Below are 24,683 nucleotides of genomic sequence, written 5' to 3' on the forward strand. Positions count from 1 at the left end.
GTTTGTTTAAATTTAACAAAATGAGAAGTATTTCGGCTGGTAGCAAATACAGGTCTGCTTACAGCCAGAATAAAAAAGGTGGGCCTATGATTTACACACAGGCGATGTAAATAGCAAGTTCTAAAAACAGAGGACCAGTCCTGTATCATTTCCTAAAGGGCAGGGAAATCAGTTGGACTACTGTGTAACGAAAAGGGCATTTCATAACGAGTCTCCACGCCACACACATCCCTCCTCCGTTCACCCCTCCCAGTCCTAGCCCCATTCATAAAGTCACCTCAGAAGAACTTTACTGCTTTATTAACCGTGGGAGTTCTTGCACCTTACAGGAAAGGATTTTGAATAAATCAAAAAAAGAACCTCTAGAAATAGCGGCTACCCACATCTATAAGAATAATTTCGATCTAAACCCAAATGGCTTCAGATGCAAAAGGGAACTGTTTCTCTATCACTAAGGAAAGTGATGACAATTCTTTCTATAGATCCCAAATACTTCTTTCCAGCAACCAGAATAATTTTGGCCGTATCTTAACTGAACCTTAGTCTGCTTAATGAGTGGGGCAACATTTTAGCCATTTTTTAAAAACTCATAAAGTAATAACAGTTTCTTTGTTTTAGAGTATGTTCGGGACTAATACAGCCAGCTGATTCTAATTTCAAAGTTCTAAGGTTTTATCTTTTTTTTTTTTTCCTACAAATGGTATCATGATTAATATAACCCTCATTCTATGAAAATATTTTAGATCCCCTCCTCATCACCGACCTAGTTTAGGAAACTGAATGACTTATGAGTGACAAGATGGGCAGTTAGTAGACACAAATGCACTCTGTAATCCATGAGCTACAAGGTCTTCCTATGTGTTTAAAGGGTTAGGGATGGAGTCAAGAGTCTGCAAGGACAATCTCTAATTGAAAAAAAAGGAAATGCCCTGTTAAATGCTTGTTTTCTTCCTCTGTCTTGTTCCTGACAGTAAGTAATGGTACAACTGTTCTAAAGTATTCCTCTTCAATTTTATTTTGTTTAATTCACTCTGTCATTAAAAGGCTTGTGAGCTCTAGGCTTGATGATTACTCTTGGTGGGAGGAAGCAATGCCACTGCAGACTTGTGTTCTAGACAAGCGCCCCTTTATACAATGACGGGGCCTGCCATCATAAATGAAAGGCTCTTTAAAGAGCAGTGAGGGACTCTTTTAAGCAGACTGCTACCATGTGCTTATAACCCTCCAGCATAACTTGAGAGGATGAGACAGCAGTGTGTTCTGCTGCAAAGAGGACTATTGTCCTCGTTAGCCTCAAGCAAATTGAGCCATGTTTCCCCGAAATGTAGTAGCATTTCCAAAGAGCAGGGTTTTCAAGCAGTACTTCCTAAAATTCTGAACATGATAAAAGGATTAAAATAAAGGGCTTAGAGTCTGGGATTTAGAACTCTCCACCTGTCACCCTAAATCAACACCCCAGACCCCTAAATAAAATGTTAAATCTCGTACATTGCACACTATTTTGAGGAAAAAACAATAAATACTGGGTTAGACCACAACTGAATAAATTATTGAGTATTAATAAACTCAAGTGTTTATTAACAAGCTCACAGAATCTGGGTTTTGAAATTTTTGACAGTTGACTTCAGAAACATTTGTCTACATGAGAAAAGGGAAGGAGGGTGATGTAAATGATTAGATTTATCAGAATTTACGAGACTTTATTGGGACCCATTTTTAAGCAGAGAAATATTCTGGAGTTTAAAAAGAGAAGACTCTAACACAATATGCTTTTAATTTTTTATAATGTGCTGCACAGGTCTGCTTGGTTTGTTAAAGGGATAACTTACATCCTAAGTCCAGTCAATAATAGAGCCATGAAATAAATATCTCTGCTCCTCCACAGCTCATAAACATAAAATATATAATTTGAATCTGAATCTGAGATGTAGCAAATAAAGTAGACTAAGATTTTGGGGGCAAAAACATGTTTACTATTTCAACAAAGCCAAAATGTACCTAAGGTAAAGGTCAAAGAATACTTCATTCCCTGCTGAGCAAATGCGCAGGAAGCACATTTGTCTACGTTTCCTGTCATAACAGGAAGAGTGTAACTTCTTCCTTTCCACAATGGCTTCAGTTTTACCTCCTAACTCCAATATTTTCTCCCTCAGGGCCTTCCAAATCGATCCTTGCAAGACAGAAGGCAGGAGGCTGTCTCTGCTGTAGTTTCCAAACAGTTACATTTGTTGAAATGTTATTTAAATGTTAGTGATTTCTAACTAACTGTTCTAAGCTAAACTGTTCCAATTTAAAATTAAATGTCAAACTTCCAAACATCTAGATTGGTTCTCTTATTCCTATTAATGGTCCAACATATTTCAAAAGAAACACAAATATATACTGTATATTATGGAATCTGAATTTATTTCAGCTTAATTATGTCATTTATTTTTGTGCCAAAGCCATTATTCTTGGAATAAAAATATTTCCAAACTGTCTTCAATAAGAGTATGCTAGGATGTAAACTTTAAAAATACTTCTACCATAATAATTTTTGAAGAAAATAGGCTCATTTTAAATGAATAAACTATAATGTTAGAAGAAGTCAAGAGTGAAAAGCGCATAGCTTTTGAGACAATTAGCAACATGTTCTTTAAGCTACAGTTGGGAAGAAACCTCTGGGTTTCTTCTCTTGGTTTATGTGGTCTATTTATAATGTTAATATTTTTAGTGTTGGTTTCTCAGCAATACAATGTCACACATAGTCTGTGCATTTGCAAAGCAAAAGGTGACTTGTAGCAAATCAAATGGTGTATGCATGCATTTACAGACGTGAAAGGGGCCATTCAATGTCTCCCTTTGCTTGAAATACAATAAATAAAAGTGTCCGAATTTTTTTGTAATTACACTTTGAAATAGAAATTGTAGGAGATACACAAATCAGGACTGCAACAACAAAAAAACCTGAAGCCCTCAAGTTCAAGGAAGAGCCAGCCTATTTTTAAAATAGATAACAGTGACAGAATTCTAGAGGAGAAAGTTATCCTCTTCCTTGTGAAATTTTTGGTCTCTTGGATTTCCTACCAGAGGAAAGCTAATGAATGAGTGTGATGGCAGTTGGAACAATACCTTTCTAGCAGTAAAGAAACAGATGTAGCTGACATAAATATAAAATGTTACACAGTATATCAAATATACAGTAAGTATGTGGTGCACCATCGGTATGATTCACCTATGCAGCGGGTAGACCATTTGTGAATTGCTTTCAAATTAATTGCTAGGTATGGAACAGAAATGAAGGGCCTAATGTCATAACTGTTAAATATACATCTGAGCACTCTGGCTACTGCGTTCTCTGATCTGGAAACTCACAAAAGTACACCTTATGTCATTTTTTTCCTTCTGGTTTTCTTTTTCAATCTCTTCAATCACCAGTAATTCCACTCCCCTTTGTGATTTTAAGATTAACAAAAGAATGATTTAACTTACACGCATGGGAAACTTTAAGTAGGCACCTATATCACCCACTAATATGCCCTATAATTTCAATTCTAAGATGTACTATGTCCTAGTATTCTACTATAACATGCCCTAATTTTATTTATATAAAATGAGTCTAATAAAAAATTTAATATAAGTTTAAATGAGGCAGTCAGATATTAAGTTATGATACTAAAAAAAGACATAATAATCACCATTATGAGGAATTTGCAAGCTTATTTTAGATTTAGAGACAGAAAAATCAGTACTTTTGCACTGACTGAACTTTTTATTCACTTGATCTGAAACAAGGTTCCAGATATTCTTTGACTAATGTGCATAACTCTTCTATAGTAGTTAAAATGAAATTTCCTATCAAATAATATATGCTTACTTGACATGCAGACAAGCAACCAATAAGTCTGGAATTCTGTTTGTGGAGATGGCAGTGGATGCGCATTTTGATAGTGGGACTGGATCACTGTTTTTACAACTCATGGTTCAGATTTCATCACAAAGTTAATTTCTTGAAGCAATTGATCTGTATTTCTAATTATTATGCATGTCTCCTTGGGCAAATCTGCTGCAAAAGACCTCTTTAAAATATTAAAAAGCAAAGATGTCATGCTGAGGACTAAGGTGCGCCTGACCCAAGCCATCATATTTTCAATCACCTCATATGCATGCAAAAGCTGGACAATGAATAAGAAAGATGGAAGAAGAATTGATGCCTTTGAATTATGGTGCTGGTGAAGAATACTGAATATACCCTGGACTGCCAGAAGAACGAACAAATCTATCTTGAAAGAAGTACAGCCAGAATGCTCTTTAGAAGCAAGGATGGTGAGACTTCATCTCCTGTGCTTTGGACATGTTATCAGGAGGCACCAGTCCCTGGAGAAGGGTATCATGTTTGGTAAAGTAGAGGGTCAGCAAAAAAGAGGAAGACCCTCCATGAAATGGAATGACACGATGGCTGCAATAATGTACTCAAATATAACAACGATTATGAGGATGGTGCAGGGCCGGGCAGTATTTCATTCTGTTGTACGAAGGGTTGCTGTGAGTCAGAAACAACTCGATGGCACCTAACAACAACAACAACATGTATATCTACATTATTTAGTATTTAAAAAGCAAATATATCTCAATTCCAACATATTTTATATTCAGTCATTAGGATGTAAATCCCAAATTTACAGCTGTAATGAACTCTTTTATATACTGATATTCTGCATATCACTTTGAGGAAATTGCTATTAAAATTTTAGCTAAAATTCTAGGAAGAACCTAAAACAGCGAGTAAAAAGAGACAGGAAGGAGTACAATGTTTTCTTTTTAAAGAGAGTCATGCAGGGAATCAATACATTTTTTCTTTTTTTAGTTTAGTTCAGAAAATACCAGATTTTGTTTAAAGACATCAATGTGCAGAAACTGTTGGAGGCTGCATCTACAGTGAACAGAACTTTCTGTTTTGTTTTTCCTAGCCCATTTAAAATAATCTACAAGTCATGTAAAGAAACTGAGATAGGAATGCTAAGTGTAAAAATCAGAAAATTTAACAGTTATGAATTCTGAAATTTCTTTTAGTCATAAGGGGATTCGTCTATTAACAGGAGATTGTTAATTGTCTTTAATTTGTGCTCCAGTTATTGCACTGATAATTACATGAAATTTTGTTTTGAAATTTTGTTTTCTGGCAAAAGCTATTAGTGTTCCACATCTGATGGAAGAAAAGAACTTGAGGCATTTAAAAACCTTTCTTGCTTTACTTAACTATATTTTAGATCTTGTGTTATTTAGCAAATATTTTTTTCTTATACTTAAATATTTAAATGTCTTTATACAAGTCACACAAACTAATTTTTAGTTTCTCTTGTCCTTCTCAAAGTAGGAAAGCTGAAAATTTTAAATACAAACATATAAATAAACTGATTTAGGCTAAGCATGCCTAATTTTTCTATTTCTAACTGAAACAACAGATATAACAGATTTCTAAGTATATCCTGTTTGTAAAAACAGTCATACAAGAACAAAGCATTTACAAACGTTTTGTTCTATTCTGTAGCACACAGGGTCGTCAACGAGACGAAATCGACTTGATGGCAACATGTTTTGGGTTTTTTTTTTTTGGGTTATCCTTTCATAGCACTTTGGTATTTTCAGTTATAGCACGTAAGAATGAAATTTTGATACACAGTTGCATACTCCATGTCTGTTTTATCCCACTAGATCAGGTGTTCACAACTATGGCTCACAGGCAAACTCCAGCGTACCCCATTTACAAATATGGTTGTTTCATAAGCATAATTAAATAATGGCACCATATGAAAGCGGGTAAGATTACAGTTACTTAATTGGTAAAAGTATTTAAAGCGTAAAAACAAAAAACTCAGACGGACAGACTGAAATAGTAGCATTAGAATAAACTGGAGGCCATATGTGATAAAATGGTAATGAGTTCAAAATAACTTGGTCAGTGATACGAATTTGAAAATAAGTCTCCAAACCGTAGAATTTGGAAAATTCCTTCTCTCCACCCTTGTCATGAGCTCTGGTCCGCAAATGCCCTGTGGGATCTTTTCTTCCTGTCCACAAACCATCATCTGCCATCAGCCGGCTCTTGTTGTGGTACGGTTCTCCAGCCCCCATTAGCTTCTGAAAGATCCTTTGTGCTTCTGCTCTACTCGGTTCCACTCCTCTATCCATTTCCCCCTACACTTTCAAGGTAACACCCCCTTGAAATGAAGGGTCAGGTACCATTCTTCAGTGTGCTACATACTGCAGGAGTTGCTTTAATGGAAATTATATTAAGTACAACAGCTACTGGTTCAAAGTACATGATTCTCAACAGAAATAGCTAATAAGTAAAAATAGTGAGCACTTAGTACATGCAAGGCACTCTGCATTTATCACCTTACTTAATTATCTCAATGACCTAACGAGGTAGGTACTATTTGTAAATCCTCAACTCTACCCATGAAGGAACTGAGGTTCAGAAGAGCTAAGTAACTTGCTGGAGGTCATACAGTCAGTAAGCGGCAAAACTGGGACCAGAACCAGGTTTGTGTCGCTCTAAAAACCATGCTCTTAGCTATTATATTATACTGGATGCAACATGACATAATTGAGAAAAGCATGGGTTTATCTTTCTGAAAGATTTGGGCTCTAATCTTGGCCAGTTCCTAGGATTAACTGTATGATCTTGGGCCAGTTACTTAGAATTTAAGAGGATCTTCAAAGCTCTGCCAAGATCTGGGACCTGCCTAGTCTCTAATCTCTTCTCTTACCTAAGGTCAGACACCAGTCTCAAATCCCACTGGCCCTCCTTTAACTGCTCAGCCAAGCTCATTCCTACCTGGAGGATCTTTGCAAATACTGTTCCCTCTGGAATGCTGTTACCTGCCTAACTCTGACTCATCTTTTAGCTCTCAGCTTCAACAGCATTCCCTCATAGAGACCTTTCTCTGATCCTCAATTTAAATAAGGTACCTCCTGTTATTCTTTCATAAGAGGTTCCTGGGTGGTGCAAATGGTTTGCACTTGACTACTAACCTAACGGTTGGCAGTCTGAATCCACCCAGTGGTACCATGGAACAAAGGGCTGGTGATCTGCTTCTGTAAAGATTATAGCCTGGCACCATGGAACAAAGGCCTGGTGATCTGCTTCCATAAAGATTACAGCCAGAAAATCCTATGGAGCAGTTCTACTCTGTAACACATAGGGTTGCCATGAGGTAAAAATGACTTCAATGGGTTTGGGGTTATTTTTTGGTTATCCTTTCACAGTACTTTGATATTTTCATTTATAGCACGTATGAACAAACTTTTGATGCACATTTGCATATCCCACGGCTGTTTTATCCCACCTGATCAGGTGCTCACAACTATGGCTCACAGGCAAAATCCAGCCCACCCCATTTTTGTCAATAATGTTTTAGTGGAACACAGCAACACTCATTCATTTACACAATAGCTACTTGCACACTATAATGATAGAACTGAATAGTTGTGACAGAGATTGTATGACTCGAAAGGCCAAAAATATTTTCTATCAGACCTTTTACAGAAAGGTTTGCTGGCCCCTTTAACAGCCTATAAGCACTGACCACTTAACGTGAGGCACATCATAGTCTAGTAATATCTGTTAGTTTAATAAATTAATTATTTAGCTTTAAAATAGGACTCATAAGGATTAAATAGAATAATATATACATAGTTCTTGGCACATAATTGGTACATGTTCAATAAATGGTAACTACTTTTTTTCAGTTACCTGGAAAATCTCTTTAACACAACTTGACAATTCATCATTTTGATTATTTTTAGACACTAGCTTAAGAAATACATTCTTTCTTTACATTAGAAATTGAGAAATAGTGTTTATAAGCTTAGTAACTCTAAAAAAATTCAAAATAAAAAAGTTGTTCATCTATATCCTCTCCTAAATTATTTTATCTATACAATAAAAAAACCAAACCAAACCAAGCCAAACCCATTGCTGTCAAGTCAATTCTGACCCACAGCAACCCTACAGGACACAGCAGAACTGCCCCATAGGGTTTCCAAGGAGCAGCTGGTGGATTCGAACTGCCAACCTTTTGGTTAGCAGCCCAGGCTCTTAACTACTGTGCAAATTTTAGCTGTCTAGACTTCCATTATTAAAGACAGTTAAGGTAAAGGCAAAATTCAATTTAAACAGGTAGCCACTCTGCGTTTCCTTTCTTAATTGCAAACAAACTGTTACATGAGCTCTTTAATATTTCATTTCACATCGTAAGTCTGTATTTCTCATTCCGGTAAAAACATATCCTGTTTTGTGTATAGCCAAATAAACACCTGCAATGGCAGAGCAGTCTTTTACTACTTCTAAGAAGAGACGACAGTGAGTAACTGTGTGAGGGTCTACTGGAGAATCTGCAGTGGGGGCAACTTCATAAAGAGCAATGCAGGTAACACTTTTCTTTTCAACATGTGAACACATAGTTTAAAGGAAGCCCAAGTTAGGCATGCCCCACACCTAGGTTGAAGTGCTGTTTAAGATTTGCTGGTTTGGATTATAAAAAGTTATCTACATGTTTTAGGTTTTCTCTGAAATGCACTTATGACTACTCACATAGGAGGTGAGAGGCATATAAGATGAATATTTACTTATAAGATGGCTCTTTAGAATGTCTAATAGCCATCTAAAATAATCACTGAAATATACGCCAAACAGGAATGTTTTCATTTTTACTAATTCCAATTAACAGTTTTGAATTAAAGGGCTTATTGTACCTAGATAAAAGTGAAATAAATAATAAATAGATCTCAAATTTTACACAGTAAAATAAAAAAATCTATCTCTAGAATTAAAAAAAAAAAAACAATTAATTTTTTTTTCTTCTCTTAAAATTATTATGGCTCCTAATATGGGTGAGAGTAACAGCAACTGTAGATACAAATACACTTAAATCAAGAAAAGATGTTCAATTATTAGCTCAAAAGCATGATGTTAAAATTCTTGTATCCATGTGGGACTTTTAAATTCCTTTTATAAAGCACAAAGAAAGCTCATGAATTCAATCCACAAAATTTTTCTCTCTTTGTAAGTGGAAGGAAGATACGATGAATCTCATGAACCTAAAAATTAACTAGCATCAGTAATGAAGTGCTAAGTGCTAATTCATATAATTTTTGACTGCACCCAAAGTAGGTTCTAGTCCAAATAACAAGGTCCAAACAGTCAGTGATACATAATGTTCAATATTTCAGCCTTAATGTCAATTTCAAGCTTCAAACAAATTAAAAATTACTGTGCTTTTATTGACAGAATTACTGCTTTTTGACTTGACCCACAGCAATAACCAATGCACAGGGAAAACACGGAAGGAATCCATCATAAATCTTAACACTACTTGTCCTCTAGCTCAATTTTCAGCTAAAAATAGTTCAAGTCATGCATACCTTAAAATATGTAGTAATTTAAAGGAGTGTAAACTTAAAAACTAAGTAATAAAAAGCTTCTTTACTTCTTAATGGCATATGGACTTTGACGACCTAAATAATAATTTCTGTTCATTAGAATTTAAGGGCTGCTAACCAAAAGGTGGGCTGTTCGAATCCACTAGCTGCTCCTTGGAAACCCTATGGGGCAGTTCTACTCTGTCCTGTGGGGTTGCTATGAGTTGGAATTGACTCACTGGCAACGGGTTTTTTCGATATAATTTACACATCCAGCAACATTAATTTTTGAAAAAAACGAATCAGTTCTAGTCTCACTTGCAGGTCCAAGAAGATCAAAAAAGACGAGAGGGGGAGTATCTTTACTTGGGGGAAACTGCAATCTGGTGGGGTGCTCCCAAGGCTGTCTGTCCTCGTCTTTCCTCAGTGTAAATGGGCAACAGGCAAAACACTCTTTTCTCATGGCCAAGGAAGGTCTACTCTGCAGGTTCCAGTATCTGTATGTAATGGCCAGGATCCATGGGATTCAGCATACTATAATTTCTCCCAAGGACCACTATTTGGTATTTAACATTAGGATGCTTACAAACCACCCAGCTCTTCTTACATCACCTAATTAAATCCACTTGCGTCAAGTCTGAAGCAAAATAGAGCCAAATTGTAGTCTTTACTGATGACTAGTGTTTGGCTATGTAAAGTCTTCAGATAGATTAATTGTATCACACAGACATTATCATTGAAATTGTAGAAAAAAATAACATTATCTAATTGTATGTTTATAAAATTCAGGGTTTCAAAAAATGGCACGAATTAACTGATAGTACTTGCCTATATGTTTTAAGTTACTAATATATTGTGTGGGTTTGCTGTTGCTGTTGTCGACATCAGCACAATGTTAAAATGTTTCGGATGTATTTCAAAGTCTCATACTGTGAATAGAATGAAAGCCATTTTTGTAAAGGATATTTAGCTCATATTATAAACCTTTAAATGGATGACCACAAAAAGTCTAGTTCCCATGAATATAAGAACATCTTTGTCTGATGATGCGTGCAATGTAGTGATATGCTTAGTAAGTCTTAATTATTAAGCTACTCATGTTAGCTCCTATTTAAAATTCATGTTGAAGTAAAAACTGAATAACTTTATGTAAACCATATTTCTAACGTATAGGCTATGCAGAAGACAAGGTTTTTTTTTTTTTCCTTTACATATGAGAGATGACTGGCCCTTAAACTGGCCACGTTTAATTCACTAAAACTTCTTTTAAATTCAATTAATAGATATTTATAAATTCAAAATGTTTTCACTATCCTTAACGTATCTGGGGAAAAATGCAATACATAGTCCATGTAAATAATGATACAAAGAAAAGTTTACCCTACTCACCTGTCTGTTACGTTCATCCATAATCCTTGTAATCTGAATCTTTTTTCTCCCCATAGTCCCCGTTTTTCTTCTCTCTCTCGTCCCTGAAATTATGTATTTTTTCCTTCCTTTTCTGTCTCTTTGCTGTTTCCTCCAAACAAACCTCCTTCTTCAGCACTTGCACAGCTCAGTTCCCAAGTTTCCGCATTCGTTCCTGCTAAACAAAAAGGAGAAGATTAAATACTAGAGGTAAAAACAAACCAGTTTCCTAAGAACTACTACATTCTAGTTTTATAAAGGAAATAAACCATATGGAAGTAAGCCAATAAAATGAATGAAACTAAGTGTTTAAAAGTACATGGTATATATACATGGTATATACACTAAAAGTACATGGTATATCACATGCAGGGGCATATCAAATAAGAACGGTTTGTTTTTGTAATTAAAGTAATCTCATAAGTACTTTAACAAGTCATTTAAATGATGAATACCAGGCTTTAAATTAAAGCCCAACACTTGAAACGTATCTTTTGCAAAGAGTTTCTTAATATTTTTTAATGAAATTAGGTGACTATTTTCACCCTTCTGTTATGAAAAATTACCTAAATCAGAGAGTTAATGAACCTTTATGTACCTGTGTATGCTAAGTAGGGCAGCTAATTCATTTCTGAAGGGAAAACAATCTTGTGTTTTGACAGCAAAGGTGATAACGTCCCTCGTGATGCAAACAGGATGGACTATTATGAAGGTGCTAGTTGATATATGGAAATGTCAACTAATTTAAATCTAAATTCTTTAATCTTATTTTTTAAAAAATCACTGCTATGAGAACACCATAAAAATAATATGGGATATTTAATCTTATATAACAAGCATCTATCAGCAGCGAGATCTCCTTTTCTTTTGAAAACCCTTAAGCTATATCCTGAATACAGAAATTGAAAGAGATAATCATTGATAGAAAGGAAGTGGTACAAAAATTAGAGTACTATTCCATTTATAGGCATATTTTTTATAAAGACATCAGCTCTCTTAAATATTTAAAAAAAGACACAAATTATTTCTCTGGGGCGTGAGAAAATTAAAGAAGTTTGCCAGTATATACTGGAGATCTTTAGGTCATGAACTGAAATTAAAGAAATGATCATCAATACCAAAAGGTAAACCCAAGAAACCCAGAATATTAAAAGTATATATTTTATTTTGTTATAAATTCTATCTGAAAATATTTCAACATAATGAAAGTGAACTGCTGTGAAATGTGGAAGTTAATAACAAAGCATTCCTCAACGGCTTCTTCATTTGCAAGCAACAGCTTCAATTATTCTCTTCCGTCTTATGTCAAAGAATGCAATAACTTTACACATCGTTCAGAATTTCCCTGTTTATTTTAGTTGATGTCTGACAACCAACCTGATAAATTCCCACACGTATTATGTAATGTTAAGCCAATGTGCTGGCTATTTAATAGATTGGCTCCAATTCAAAGTTATTGGAACAGGAAAGCTGTTAAGACACTTGGCCTGATCATCAGCTGTCTTTCAATCTCTGTAACTAAATTTCTAAGTTCTTTATCACCTTGAGTAAATTTTTTTAATAAAGTTTTCCATGATCATGTAATTGCAGAAACTATCATGATATAACTGGTTCTGGTGGATCAGCATTGCTTAAATACTAAGGACTAGCAATTCTTTTTTGCCAAATACCTTTCTATTAAACTGCAGTTCAGTTCTGCCTCTGAGAATATATATATGTGTGTGTGTATATATATATATATATTTTTTTTTTTTTTTCAGAAACATCATGACCACACAGTGCTCATCAAAAACTATTACTCCAGCTGTATTTTTAAATGTTGGAAGTAGTTCAAAAGTTTAAAAGAATTACATAAATCACACACATGTGGCAAATACACATGAAAAAAATCAGCTATACAAGTTGTATTGTTATCATAAGATATATTAAAATCACATTAAAATATGAAAAATCCACAAAGCACAACTGTATCATATATTTACTGTTGCTGAACACTGTCCATCTATTTTTAGAAACATTCTTAAATATCACTCAACTGGGAAACTTTCCTGTGTTTCCTATAATCTTACCTTAGAAGCAAGCAGCATGTTAGAATGGTATTTCCCATGCATGCACAAGACCCCAAGGAGACAAACAGGCTTTTTCTATCACAGAAAAGCCAGTGCATGAATCCACAGTAAATGCACATGGGACAGTTTCCTTTCCTTTCATTTAGCTGAGGCCAGTGGCACTATTGGCTTACAGGACTATGCCTGCCTAAACGCTTATTCACTTTAAGGTGGAAGGTCAGGGTGAACAGATTAGAGCATGGTGACAAGGCAGGGAAGATGAGAACTTCTACAGATCCTGAATTCAAAATATAAATAACAAAACAAGTAGAGAAACAACCCTGGTCCTCCGAAAGACAGAGCCCCTGAAGAAACAAACTTAGAAGAGTTGCTCCGTATCACAACCGTATTTCACAATTTGGAAACGAGACATTTTTTAAAAAAGATAGCAGCAAGAATTTCTTTTATTTTACTCTTAAATCTCGATGGGGAATATTTAGCCAGAAAGGAAAAAAAAATGCATATACGTGACTGATAAAAATTACCACGGACTCTATTTTCCTTTTTGAAATATGCAAGGGAAATAGAGAAGTTTAAATTTCCATGTAATTAAACAATTTTTTTTAGTCTCCTGTAAAAATGAGTATTTCTTTTGAAAATATATTGATATTTTTAAAATGCAAAATTTGCTACTATTAAGTATTTATGAAGAATGATATGTGGTGATGATGTAACTGAGTAACTTTTCACAAAGTAAAACGTGTCATGAAAAGTGGCTTCCAACGTTTGATTACGGGTCACATTTCCAGGCTGTCAGTATTCATTGAAAGGATTAGGAAGGTCAACAATAGCCCACCAGTTGTTTTTCTAACACAACTATTTCTCTAAACTGTTATTTATGCAAAAAAGATACTGTAAGGTAGGTTTCAAGTATTAATTTGTAGAAGGCTAGAGAGGTTGAGAAAGATTATATAACTTTAATAATCTGTAAAACCATTTTGTATGTATATGAGAAAAAAACACTATAATCGCTAAACTACACGTAGTAAAATTTCAAGTTATGCTGAGAACTTTCATTCGGTACAATCAACCATAAGCTTAAAATAATTCCGGCAGCCTTGCCGCTACTTCTTTCTACATGAAAAGAAGCATTCTTGGAAAATAGCAGAGTTAAGTATAAACAATCAGTAATTTAAAAAAAAGAAGAAGAAATGCTCTACCATAGATACACTCTATAGAGTTACAGTCTTCTGCAATTTTTTTTTTTCTTTTTGCCAACCTAAATGTAAGAAAAATAAAATCAGGCTGCTTACTAAAAAGGGGAACTTCATTATGGCAGGCTTCTGTTCACTTTGAGTTTGGCATAGCAGGCAGATGAAGGCAAAATAGTTTGAGACCCAAGTGGAGAAGAATTTCTTCTGGACAGACGCTAACGATCATTCTCCCACCCGGGCTCTCTCATTAACAAACAAGTTCTCTTGAGTGACACACACCGCCCCCACCCTCTCCCTTCTCTCTCTCCCTCCTTCTTACTCTCTTCCTCTCTCCCTCCCTCCTACAAATCCCTCCTAGTAACACAGAAGAATCTTGACAGAATGGCAGGAAACACGCACAGACTGGTCAGGGAAGGATATGATGTCAGCAACCACGAACAATAAAAGGTGTAAAGGTGCTTCCTTCCCTAAACTGTTCCAGAAGTGTAAAATGGGAACCAAAACTCTCCACTTCCTTCTCTGAGCAGAACCGTCTGAGTGTGCTGTGCTACGAAGCCCCACAAAGAGAGGCCTTTGAGAGGTTCAGATAAGGGACAGTGAGAAAAATCCAGACACGGGAACGTAATTTTTAATGTCTATTTTTAAAACACCTGAGAAAAATCCTTTTCAGCTGTAAGTTTAGTATTTTGTGTGATTGCTTTACAAAAAAAACCCAAGAAAACAAACAAGTCACTTTGGTGAAGTAGCAGACAAATCAAAATGAGCATTTAAAACATGCCATCCCTTATTAAAAAAAAAAATCATTTTATAGAGATTAAGCAGTCATATAATTGGAATTTATCCTTTGAGGCAAATGAAGAACTCTATACAAAGAGCCAACACAGATAAATTATTATTTTTGGTAAAAAACAGAATCATAAAAACTGTCAAAAAACCAATGTTTGTTGATAGAACACACTGATTACAGTTTTTCCTCCACAGTTTGAAAAAAAAAAAAAGATATATTTTGGAGTGGTGGTGGTGGTGGGGAGATTCTGATGTTATTGCAGCTCTCAAGGTTCTTTAAAAAATTCAGCCTGAGATCCAAAATAACTCACATAAACTTTCAGTACCTAGTGAAACTATTCATTTTAATCTCATCACCATTAGGTTCTTTCTAACATGGAAATGGCAGTCTACCGTAAGGTTTCTGTAGGAAGAAAACCACATATCAAGTGAATCTGAGTCATCTTCAGATTTCAATCATCTTCCCACAACACTTTGATTTAGAAATTAAACATAACCTTCAGTTATGTGTTTTGATCTTAGAGTGAGACTGCCATGCCACATTAAAAGATGTGGGAAGAAATTAATTTTCTTCTGCTAAACTTATCTTTGCAATGCATTTATTTTGCTACAATAAGCACAATGCAGTCATTTAAAAACAGCCTATGAATAATGATAAAACATTTAAGTATGTGATGTCAATTTGCAAAGAAGGAATTCTGGTTTTCTTTTTCTCATATTAGCAAATAACTCTTTCATTTACTCACATTTTCACTAACACTAACATCTTCATATAATGTTTTGTAAAAACTCAAGGCTGAAAAGAGTACACTAAGTCACACAAGAAATAATACTATATAAATAAATACAAGCTGGATAATACTTAGTAGCAGACAGAAATGATCATAAGCCCAGTTGCTTCAAGCCCAGTATTACTAATTCAAACACTTAAATGATTCATTATCATTTTAAGTGGAAAACTTTGCTCATTATGTGCATCTAGATGCATTTAACTCTCTATGATTTGTCTGAATGACATACGATGTGTGCAATTATATTTTAGTTAAAAGGAACAAGTAGAAACTTTTAGTTTTTTCCCTTAAGAGCTATTCTGAACTTCAAAAGAAATAATCAAATTATTATTCTTATTGGTGCTTGACTACGTGATGCCTTATGAGTTGGGGTATATTTCCTTAGTCCTGAAAGTCATTCCACTTCTCTCTAAGCCTACCATCTATTATACGGAATGTTATGTTACCCTAGCTTTGAGTGAAAACTGAGTTTGTTTTAAAGTCACACAGCCAAGACTCATCCTATAAAGAAAAATAAAAAGAACAGCCATTCTTTCTCGCTGGATGAATACCATCATGTGACACATGAAGTTATTTTCCCAATTTACTCCAGTTTAGTGTCAATATGATAAATTTTGGAGTCATCTTCAAGTTTCATAAAGCAATATCACACATACTAATAACAAATAATGCTGGTCATCTTTTAGTTCTTCACATCTGCCATGTCCAGTTCCTACCACAGGGCCTTTGCATATGCAAATCCTTTTGCCTGGAATGCTTCTTGTTCTCCCCTGCCTCCTTAACTTCTCTGCCTTTCTGTCTCAGCTCCAGTTTCACCTTCTTAAGAAGCACTCCATGCTCTCCTGACCATAGCAAATCTTCCTATTATAGGGTCTCACAGTAACATGTCCCTCTTTGTAGCACTTGCCACAGATGGAACTGTATGTTTGCTTGCCTTCCTCAATATCTGTGGGCCACGTAACAACAGAAACCAAGTCTGTTTTGTTTCGCCTTTGTAGTACCTACAACTATGCCAGGGCCAGGCACAGAGTAGGAGTTCAATAACTATCTGCTGATTAACAGAATTAATTTTTATCTCCCAGCTGAAGTATATTCTGCATTCACTATTTTAATAACTACTATTAAGAACCTTTTCATATTTTTGTTGTTTATACAGAAGCAGACTGATAATCTTACTTAATCCTTTATCATTTTTATTTAGCATCTCTTACGTGGAATAAGAACAATTTATACTGAGAAGTATAAATTTCCATGCTCTACAAAAGATGGGAAAATATTTCTTCATTTCAGGATGGTTATGATAATTCAATACAGTAGGTGCTGAGTACACAGTACTACTGGGAACATGGTCTCTACTTGTAAGACTGCTTCAGTTTTGAGGCATACATTTAAAGCCATATAGTAAAGCTATGAAATAAACAGTCCTTACATATACCATCAAGACCTCAGTATACAAAGCTAATGATGAGCAACTTCTAACAGAAAATGCTTCATTTATCCCTTAAAAATAATCACCATATGAAGAAGAAATTTACAGTGGCATAAAAATTGAGAAAAGTTTCTCTTAAGTTTCAGCCATGGAAGAGCTTCAGGCTGCAAAAGTAGAAATAACTAGGGAAATATATCAATTTTCCCAATGACCACGGCTGCTGAAAACTCTACATTAATGCGTCTAGTCCTACATTTAATATCTTTCCCCAAGGACAAAAGGAGATGAAATGTATGTCAGAAATATAATAAGGCTTAAAAGGAACTCTTTTTGAAAACCCCTGCAATTAATTTAATAGGTGGGCCTAACCTGCCATTATCACTGACATAACTCATTTTATTTACACAGTTCCAGAATTAAGGAGACACATACCTTTAAATGACTGTATTATACTATAAACAATTTAATCAACACGAGGAAAGCACAGTTACCCTCATGTCACAGTTATCCACGGAGTATTTGGTCTTGTACATTTTTTTCACACTGCAGCTAAAACAGCATTCTCCAGTCCCCATGCCAAAATAAACTCCAAATGGTCTAAATATGTCAAAAGCCTCCTGCTATTCAACCACACCACAGTTTTTGGCCTTTCCACATCACACTAAGTAATTAATTCGGGCTCTATCATTTTTTTGTGTTCCTAATTTTTCACAACAGGGCAACCACCAACTTTTCTTTCAAAAGCCACTTAGTGATGTGGCAGGGCTTACCCCAAAGGTAAATTCTACACTGTCCTCATCACAAAGCAAGAGCTACTATTTAGCATCACAGATCGCAGTCTGCTCCCCAGCTGTAACCTCTCCATAAGCACATGCAGCTGGAATTTTTTGTTGCTGTTATTGAACAAAGCCAAGTTAAGCACTATACAACACCAACATCAGTGAAACATGAAATTGTCAGCCTTCAAAGCGAGCGAGCTAGGCTTGAAGTGGGAGACATTGCTATTATACATTTTCATCTTATTATGACAAAATCTGAATTCCTAGGCAGCTTATGACGCCGTTAGAAAAAAAAAATTATGTTCATTATTTTCTTAATTTTTAATGTATCACATTTCATCATTAAAATGGAATTTTCTGCAATTTTTTTTTTTCAGAAGCCTGTATGTGGTGGACACACTTTTCAGCCTTACTGATACATTTGTGTGTGTATGTAGAACATTTTCCTACAAAACTGTAGCATATGGAAAAATAAAACCATTTTATTCTTTCATAATGTATACACGAAACAGTGAGAGTAAATTTTAAGATACCCAAATAGTCTTAACTATTACCACTAGTAAATAATCACACTTATTAAGACTGTCATATCAATGGTTAAAAGGACACTCTAAGTAAAGGCTTTGTTTTATTCAGTACTGAAATAGCATGTGAAATGACTGATAATTATGTCTTTGAAAATAATTTACTTCTTGTCACTACTTTCCCAACAGATGACCCTGAAATGGGAAGAAATACTACTGTCCTCCTGCCAATATTTTTGGGGAAATGTTAAGGGAAAAATGCTTGATCAGTCACCTGCTGTTTACATAATGTCAATTATTTTTGTCTCTGGTTAAACTTTAGAATTTTAGAAAGTTTACATAAAACCTAATATATATATGTATATACACATACACATACATATTCAAAATGCCATAATAGTATCTCTCAAAACACAGATATTTGATATTGCTATTATATGTCACTCAACATGGAAACCAGTGATTCATCAATTTTTCTATTTCTCTTCATCTCTTTTACAGCATCCTTATCAACCTAATTAAGGCTTTGTTCATCTGAAACCTCTGATGACAATTTGTTTAACTCTATCCCACTGTGGTCTTCTTATAAGGAGAATTAAATCTGATCTTCTGACAGCAATCATTAAATGATCCCAACTGGCCCCAATTAAGCCACATGGCTCACGGGCTTCCATACAGTCAAGTGTCAAGTTCTCTGTTTCATTTACACATCATTCTTTACCTTGGTTTATTTTGTTAAAGCCAATTAAGAATGTGTCTTATCAGGTGGAACTGAATTTCCTTGTGTACACTAGCTCAAGACAGTGCATTAACTGACTTTTCAGTTGCACTGGAGTATCACACAGGACTTCTGGAGCCATTCTCTCTCCCTGTAGTGGTACTATTGAAGAAAAAAAAAAAACTTTACATTTATTTACTCATGCTGAACTTGATCCACAAGTACCATCTCAAAATAATATACCTGTTTAACAGTTCTGCCTAACATAAATTGCTAATAACTTTTTATTTGGATCGTTTACAATAATACTTTAATGGAGTAGTACCTGCACAAAAAGTTGGGTTAAACATTCCTTTTTGAACATGTGAAATTATCTCTTTATCTCCCTCTAAAAAAGCAGTACCAAAGTAAGACTTCTGAAGTTAACCTTTATTACCCCTAATTTCTGTTTTAATTTTTTCACGTATGCTCAATTGTAAGTTCTGTAATGATGTTCCCAGGCCTTCCTACGAGCGCAGGTAGCCTCAGGATTTAGAGCTCATTGATTGTGTGCTGCTCCAGGGAAATGACTGATTAAAAACAGCCTCATGAGGAGGAGAAGCTCCTATTCACATCCGGCTCATCTTAGTCTAAACTCTAATACCCGTATGGAAATAGGACCCCCTAGCTTTGGCTTTAGAAAACCACAGTTTACATATAGTCCTTTGCCTTAGATGTCAAGGCAAAACGTAGTTAAATTAATCCCAATATGACTGGTGTTTGACACAGTTTCTGGAGGCCTTAATCAATTACCCTGACTACTTTCCCCTGAATATGAACAAATGTACTGTAGTTTTATATTTATTCTAATTATAGCTATCACTGATCGTCTATTGGTATCTGATGCAGGCTATCTGTCACAGTTCTCAGAGCAAATGGATTAGAACCTATCTGTTCATCCTAATCATACATTAAAAACTGACATTGAGATAGAGAAGTGGAATGGGTGCTATGCATCTTCTAGAACATTAACCTTGATGGAACATGTACTTGGTTTTTATTACTTAAACAACAGATGTAACTAACAGCAAAGAAAAAAGAAAATACAATGAGATCTTTAACATACTGATATGACTGGCAACACCGAGAAAAGAGTATGTGCATTTTGAGCATCCACTTATTCAATAATTAAATGTTCTTCTCAAAAAAAGAAAATTAAAAATATTTGTTGCAAAACGCTGATGACTTAGAAAACGCTTAATAACCGCACAACTTACTTTTTGAAAAATGTGTAATAAGTGTTCTAAAATTTTAGTAAAGCAAAACAGACACTGGGGTGTTGTATTGTAAAATATTTCTCACAGTATTATAGTAATCTCCAATAAGATTTGATGTTAATTTTAGAGCATGCTTCTGCTAAAAAGGGCAAACCCTGCAACGGATTTAGTACAAAGAAGCTGAAAATATCCTGTGGAAAAAAAAAAATCTGTAGAGAAATCAGCCAGCCCAAATCCTGCCATTACTCAGCACTGCAGTGACGTGCGGATGTTTGTAGTGGTCTGAGGAGCCAGCAGGGGTGGAAACTCTACGTACTCGACTCCAACATGATTGCAATTGAACCTCATCAAAGTAAGAGCTCATAATTTGTCACAGAAAACAGCCAATTAACATATGTTAGAAAAAGGCTTCATAAAGATAATATATGATTAAAGACCCAGTGCAGCTGTTGAAAATCAAAACTATGCATTTAAAAAAGAAATCTCAGCCTGAGCTTCCGTATGGTTAAACTGATAATGGCTACTATGATTTTTTTTTTTTTAAGCAGAAAAATATAATTACAGTGTTTCTTATAAGTTTGGGGTTATGGCAAGGGAGAACTGGGTACTGTGGCACTATTTACTATGCCTTACTTAGTTCTATAAATAGTTGAAGCCCTTGCCAAAACTCTGTAGTTACTTTGTTGTAGTGCTATTTTAAAACACAGACCTTCATTGTGAGCTAAATGGCCTTCAGGATGCACTTTGTAGTTATTGCATTCCTCTCAAAACTATATCCTCCCTTTATCTGTGCAGAAGTCCAGCACAAGAGGACTCTAAATGACTGTCCCTCTCACTGTAAAACACGCTAGGACTGTGTAACATGCGGTTTTGATACTTCAGAACTTATGTCAGGCGTGGCAGTCAGGAAGGATGACAGTGAAGTGTCAGAAATGAGATTCAGGTGTGTGCATGCAGTACAGATCCTCAACAGTGTGCAAGCCAGGCCACCTGCCACAACTTTCAGAGCAGATGAACAACACGTAATATATCTGGTGTATTCTAATTATAGATTTTTAAACTAAGCTTGGACTATATGGGCATTCAAATCCTGGCTAAATTGCTATTATTGGATACCGTGAGCCAAAATCATGATGCTTAATATCACAGGTATCAGTGAGAAAGTCTGGACATGAGACAGTCACAGAGAACGCAATATGTGCCAAGCAAGATGCTAGGTGCCAGGGACACCACCGTGAATAAAACAAAGAAGTTTCTGGGTCTTCATGATGCTTACGTTCTAACGGGAGAAAGAGTCAAGAAACAAGCACATCAATATGATGATTTTTAGATAGAGAAGTGCTACAAAGAAAATACCACAGGAGAAGGGGCAAGAGGGTGACTGAGCAGGGAAGGGCAGAGGTGGAACATTTGTTGGATGGTGTAGTCAGGGAAGGGTTCCTTGAGAAGATGACATCGGAGGAAACAAACTATAGAGGTAGCCAGGTATGACTGGAGGGATGAGTACTTCAGTACTCTGCCTCTCACTGGTATATGAATGTTGTCAAATCAGTTTCTTGAATCTCAGTTTCCTCATCTGTAAAATGGGACTTAAAAAAACAAACAAATCCATTGCTGTCAATTCCGACTCACAGTGACCCTATAGGACACAATAGAACTGCCCTATACAGTTTCCAAGGAGCACCTGGTGAATTCAAACCGCTGACCTTTTGGTTAGCAGCCGTAGCTCTTAACCACTATGCCAGCAGGGCTCCCCAGAACATATAATATAGTGCAAAAGGTTTCTAAAGTCGTATCAATTGAATCCAAAGATGTACCTTCCCTTGAAATGTGGGTATTTCATTAAAGCAATGCCCACTAGGTGATGCAGTCCTTGGGGATATAAAATGTCATTTCACAATGCTGAATATGGATAGCACCATGCACAATCTGATAAAATTATAAAAAACACACGTTTTTAACTTTTAGAAATAAACTATCTACAAAATTACTAATGTAACCTAGTCATTGGGTTAGGCTGATTTATTTCCTCTCTCAAATGGCCCAACTCCCAAGCAATCAATAGAGTTTTGATTAAGATTTCAGCAATATTTGAAAAGCTCAGTGTCTCACTGTACTGGAAAGATTCATATAACTTTGGGCATCCCCATCTAATGAGAGTTAACTGTAGCCTCAAGCCAAACAAATTAATTTCCAACTTGGAATGAATAGACATATTGAATCATCTAGTATTTTTTTTAATCAATGCCTTCTTAAGAGGAAAAATAAAAACTTTAAAGATCATGAATTTTTATAAATAGGAAATTAAAGCATTGTAGACTCATACCTTAAAAAGTTGTGAAATGGAAATGTACAATGAAAAGCTATAGCATTTTAAGGGCAGGAATAAAAATTTCCTATGCTATGAAACTTTAAGGAATAACAGCTGTACCTTTTCAATTCTCCTTCCCAACCATTTTCTAGAGGTAGTAGAAACCTGATGCTTTATCCCAAACCATTTTTTCTACTTCCTATTTGGTGAACAAAATTTGTGAGTTTTAAAATAGGGTAAGTTATATAGTTTACCATGAAGCCTAAATTCACACTAACCTAATTTCATTTATAATTGATTAAATTCCCTGAACAAGAATTATACATTTGAAAAGTATTTTTTTTAAATCAAAACTATCTTTTTTCCCCTCCTAAATGAATCATAGTATAGATATTTATTATGATAAAAAGTAGTGCCGTGTTTGATTTTATTCTCAATGCTAACCAGTATTTCACATGGCATTCTCCTCTCCTCTCCCTATCTAGTAAAGTGACCTTTAGAGTATGTTTACTTCACCCTCCAAAGCCCAGCCATAACTGCATATAAACCAGACATGTAAATACGAGTTTCTTCTCTCTACTTGTAACATTCCCCACTCCATTTTTTCATTTCATCACCTTTCTTTATCTCTTTTTCCACATGTTTAGAACTGAGGGGATATGGAAAGTGAAACTGTCAAAGAGCTAGGAATAGAGGTGTTCTCAGACAAGCCAAACGTTTCTTCCGTATGATCCAGGCAAGGCAAGGGCAAGTGCACTGCCGAGGGACAACGCTGTGTCCAGAGCTAAGCTGAGACAGTCCCTAGGCCGAAGGCCTGGCAGGAGGCTCCTTATCTCAGCATGTCTACACATTCTGTCCTGCGCTATTTTCAAGGATAGCCCAAGTCATCCTTGGCAGATAATGCTAAATGGAAAGTATTACAGTACTTCCTCTGTAAAGACCAAGGCACTATAGATCAGAAGTTATTAAAATGGGCAGTATTTTAGCCAGATTCCCTAAAACCTAGATCTAAAAGAAAACACCCATGGGTGGATACAAGCCCATGAGTCTCCTCGGAGATCTCCAAGTGCTTAAGTTAGTTTTCCCAAAAGTAGATTCTAAAGATCGCTGGTTCCTATGGCTGCTAACAAGCTGTTCCTCAAAAAAAAAAAAAAAAAAAAGTCAGGAAATCCAATAAATTTGGAAAACATTTCCTTGCTGTTGAATTTTCATATTCCTCAATATGCTGAATGCCAGAATCTGGAGTATTTCCCAATTTATCTGGAATATCACTTGGGAAATGCTGGCTTTAAAGAAAAGCAACCAACTTCGAACAAGCGTCTTCCCTCTGATTATTGATTACACCGAACTGCTGAAATGCCCCAAACCAACACTTAGCTCAGTGTCTGGCACAAGGAAAACATTGTCGAATAAATTAACAAATGATAAAACAATGGAAAATTGTTCTTTTAGGTTTAGAAAGAAGTATAAACATGATATCAGGTGCAGAAAACTGCTGTCCATTAAAAGTAAAAATATTAACAGAATATCTAGCAATTAAAGAGAACAATTTGTTTCCAAAGTCCAAAACTAAGCAGCAGTAGAATACAGTAGAAAGAATTCTCTTATTGGAATCAAACTCTTGGTAGGGTCCTGCTACCCATTAGCTGTGTGTCTTTGATCCAGTCAACTCTTTTGGGTTCCATTTTCTACGTACATATAAACGGAGATGGATTCAATGTCTAAGGCCCCTTTCAAGTTCCTAAATGGTATAAATTCAATAAGAAGCCCTGGTGGCACACTGGTTAAAGTGCTCGGCTGCTAACCAAAAGGTCGGAAGTTCGAACCCACCAGCCACTCTGCAGGAGAAAGATGTGGCAGTCTTTTATAAAGATTTACAGCCTTGGAAACCCTATAGAGTAGTTCTACTCTGTCCTATAGTGTTGCTATGAGTCAGAATCAACTCGATGGCAGTGGGTTTGGTTTTCTGGTTTATAAATTCAAAAAAGGTATAACAATTATTTTGGAATGCTTCT

The 24,683-nt window shown here is 35.5% G+C and overlaps 1 protein-coding gene across 14 annotated transcripts in view; it reads right to left on the reverse strand.

Moving 5' to 3' along the window:
- MEF2C (myocyte enhancer factor 2C) overlaps positions 1-24,683 on the reverse strand; it is a 160,673-nt gene that overhangs the window by 90,113 nt on the left and 45,877 nt on the right. For 8 of the 14 annotated variants that reach the window (XM_023730092.1, XM_004375017.2, XM_023730094.1 and 5 more), the window contains one exon: positions 10,795-10,987. In XM_023730092.1, the coding sequence (XP_023585860.1) occupies positions 10,795-10,848 (54 nt within the window). In that variant the 5' untranslated portion in view covers positions 10,849-10,987. Of the gene's footprint in view, positions 1-10,794; positions 10,991-11,410; positions 12,849-12,881; positions 14,150-14,173; positions 23,789-24,683 lie in introns of those variants that run through there. The other 6 variants (XM_023730088.1, XM_023730087.1, XM_023730090.1 and 3 more) reach the window with 6 other exon arrangements.

The sequence above is a fragment of the Trichechus manatus genome, unplaced genomic scaffold, assembly GCF_000243295.1.
Source record: "Trichechus manatus latirostris isolate Lorelei unplaced genomic scaffold, TriManLat1.0 scaffold00032, whole genome shotgun sequence".
Taxonomy (NCBI): domain Eukaryota; kingdom Metazoa; phylum Chordata; class Mammalia; order Sirenia; family Trichechidae; genus Trichechus; species Trichechus manatus.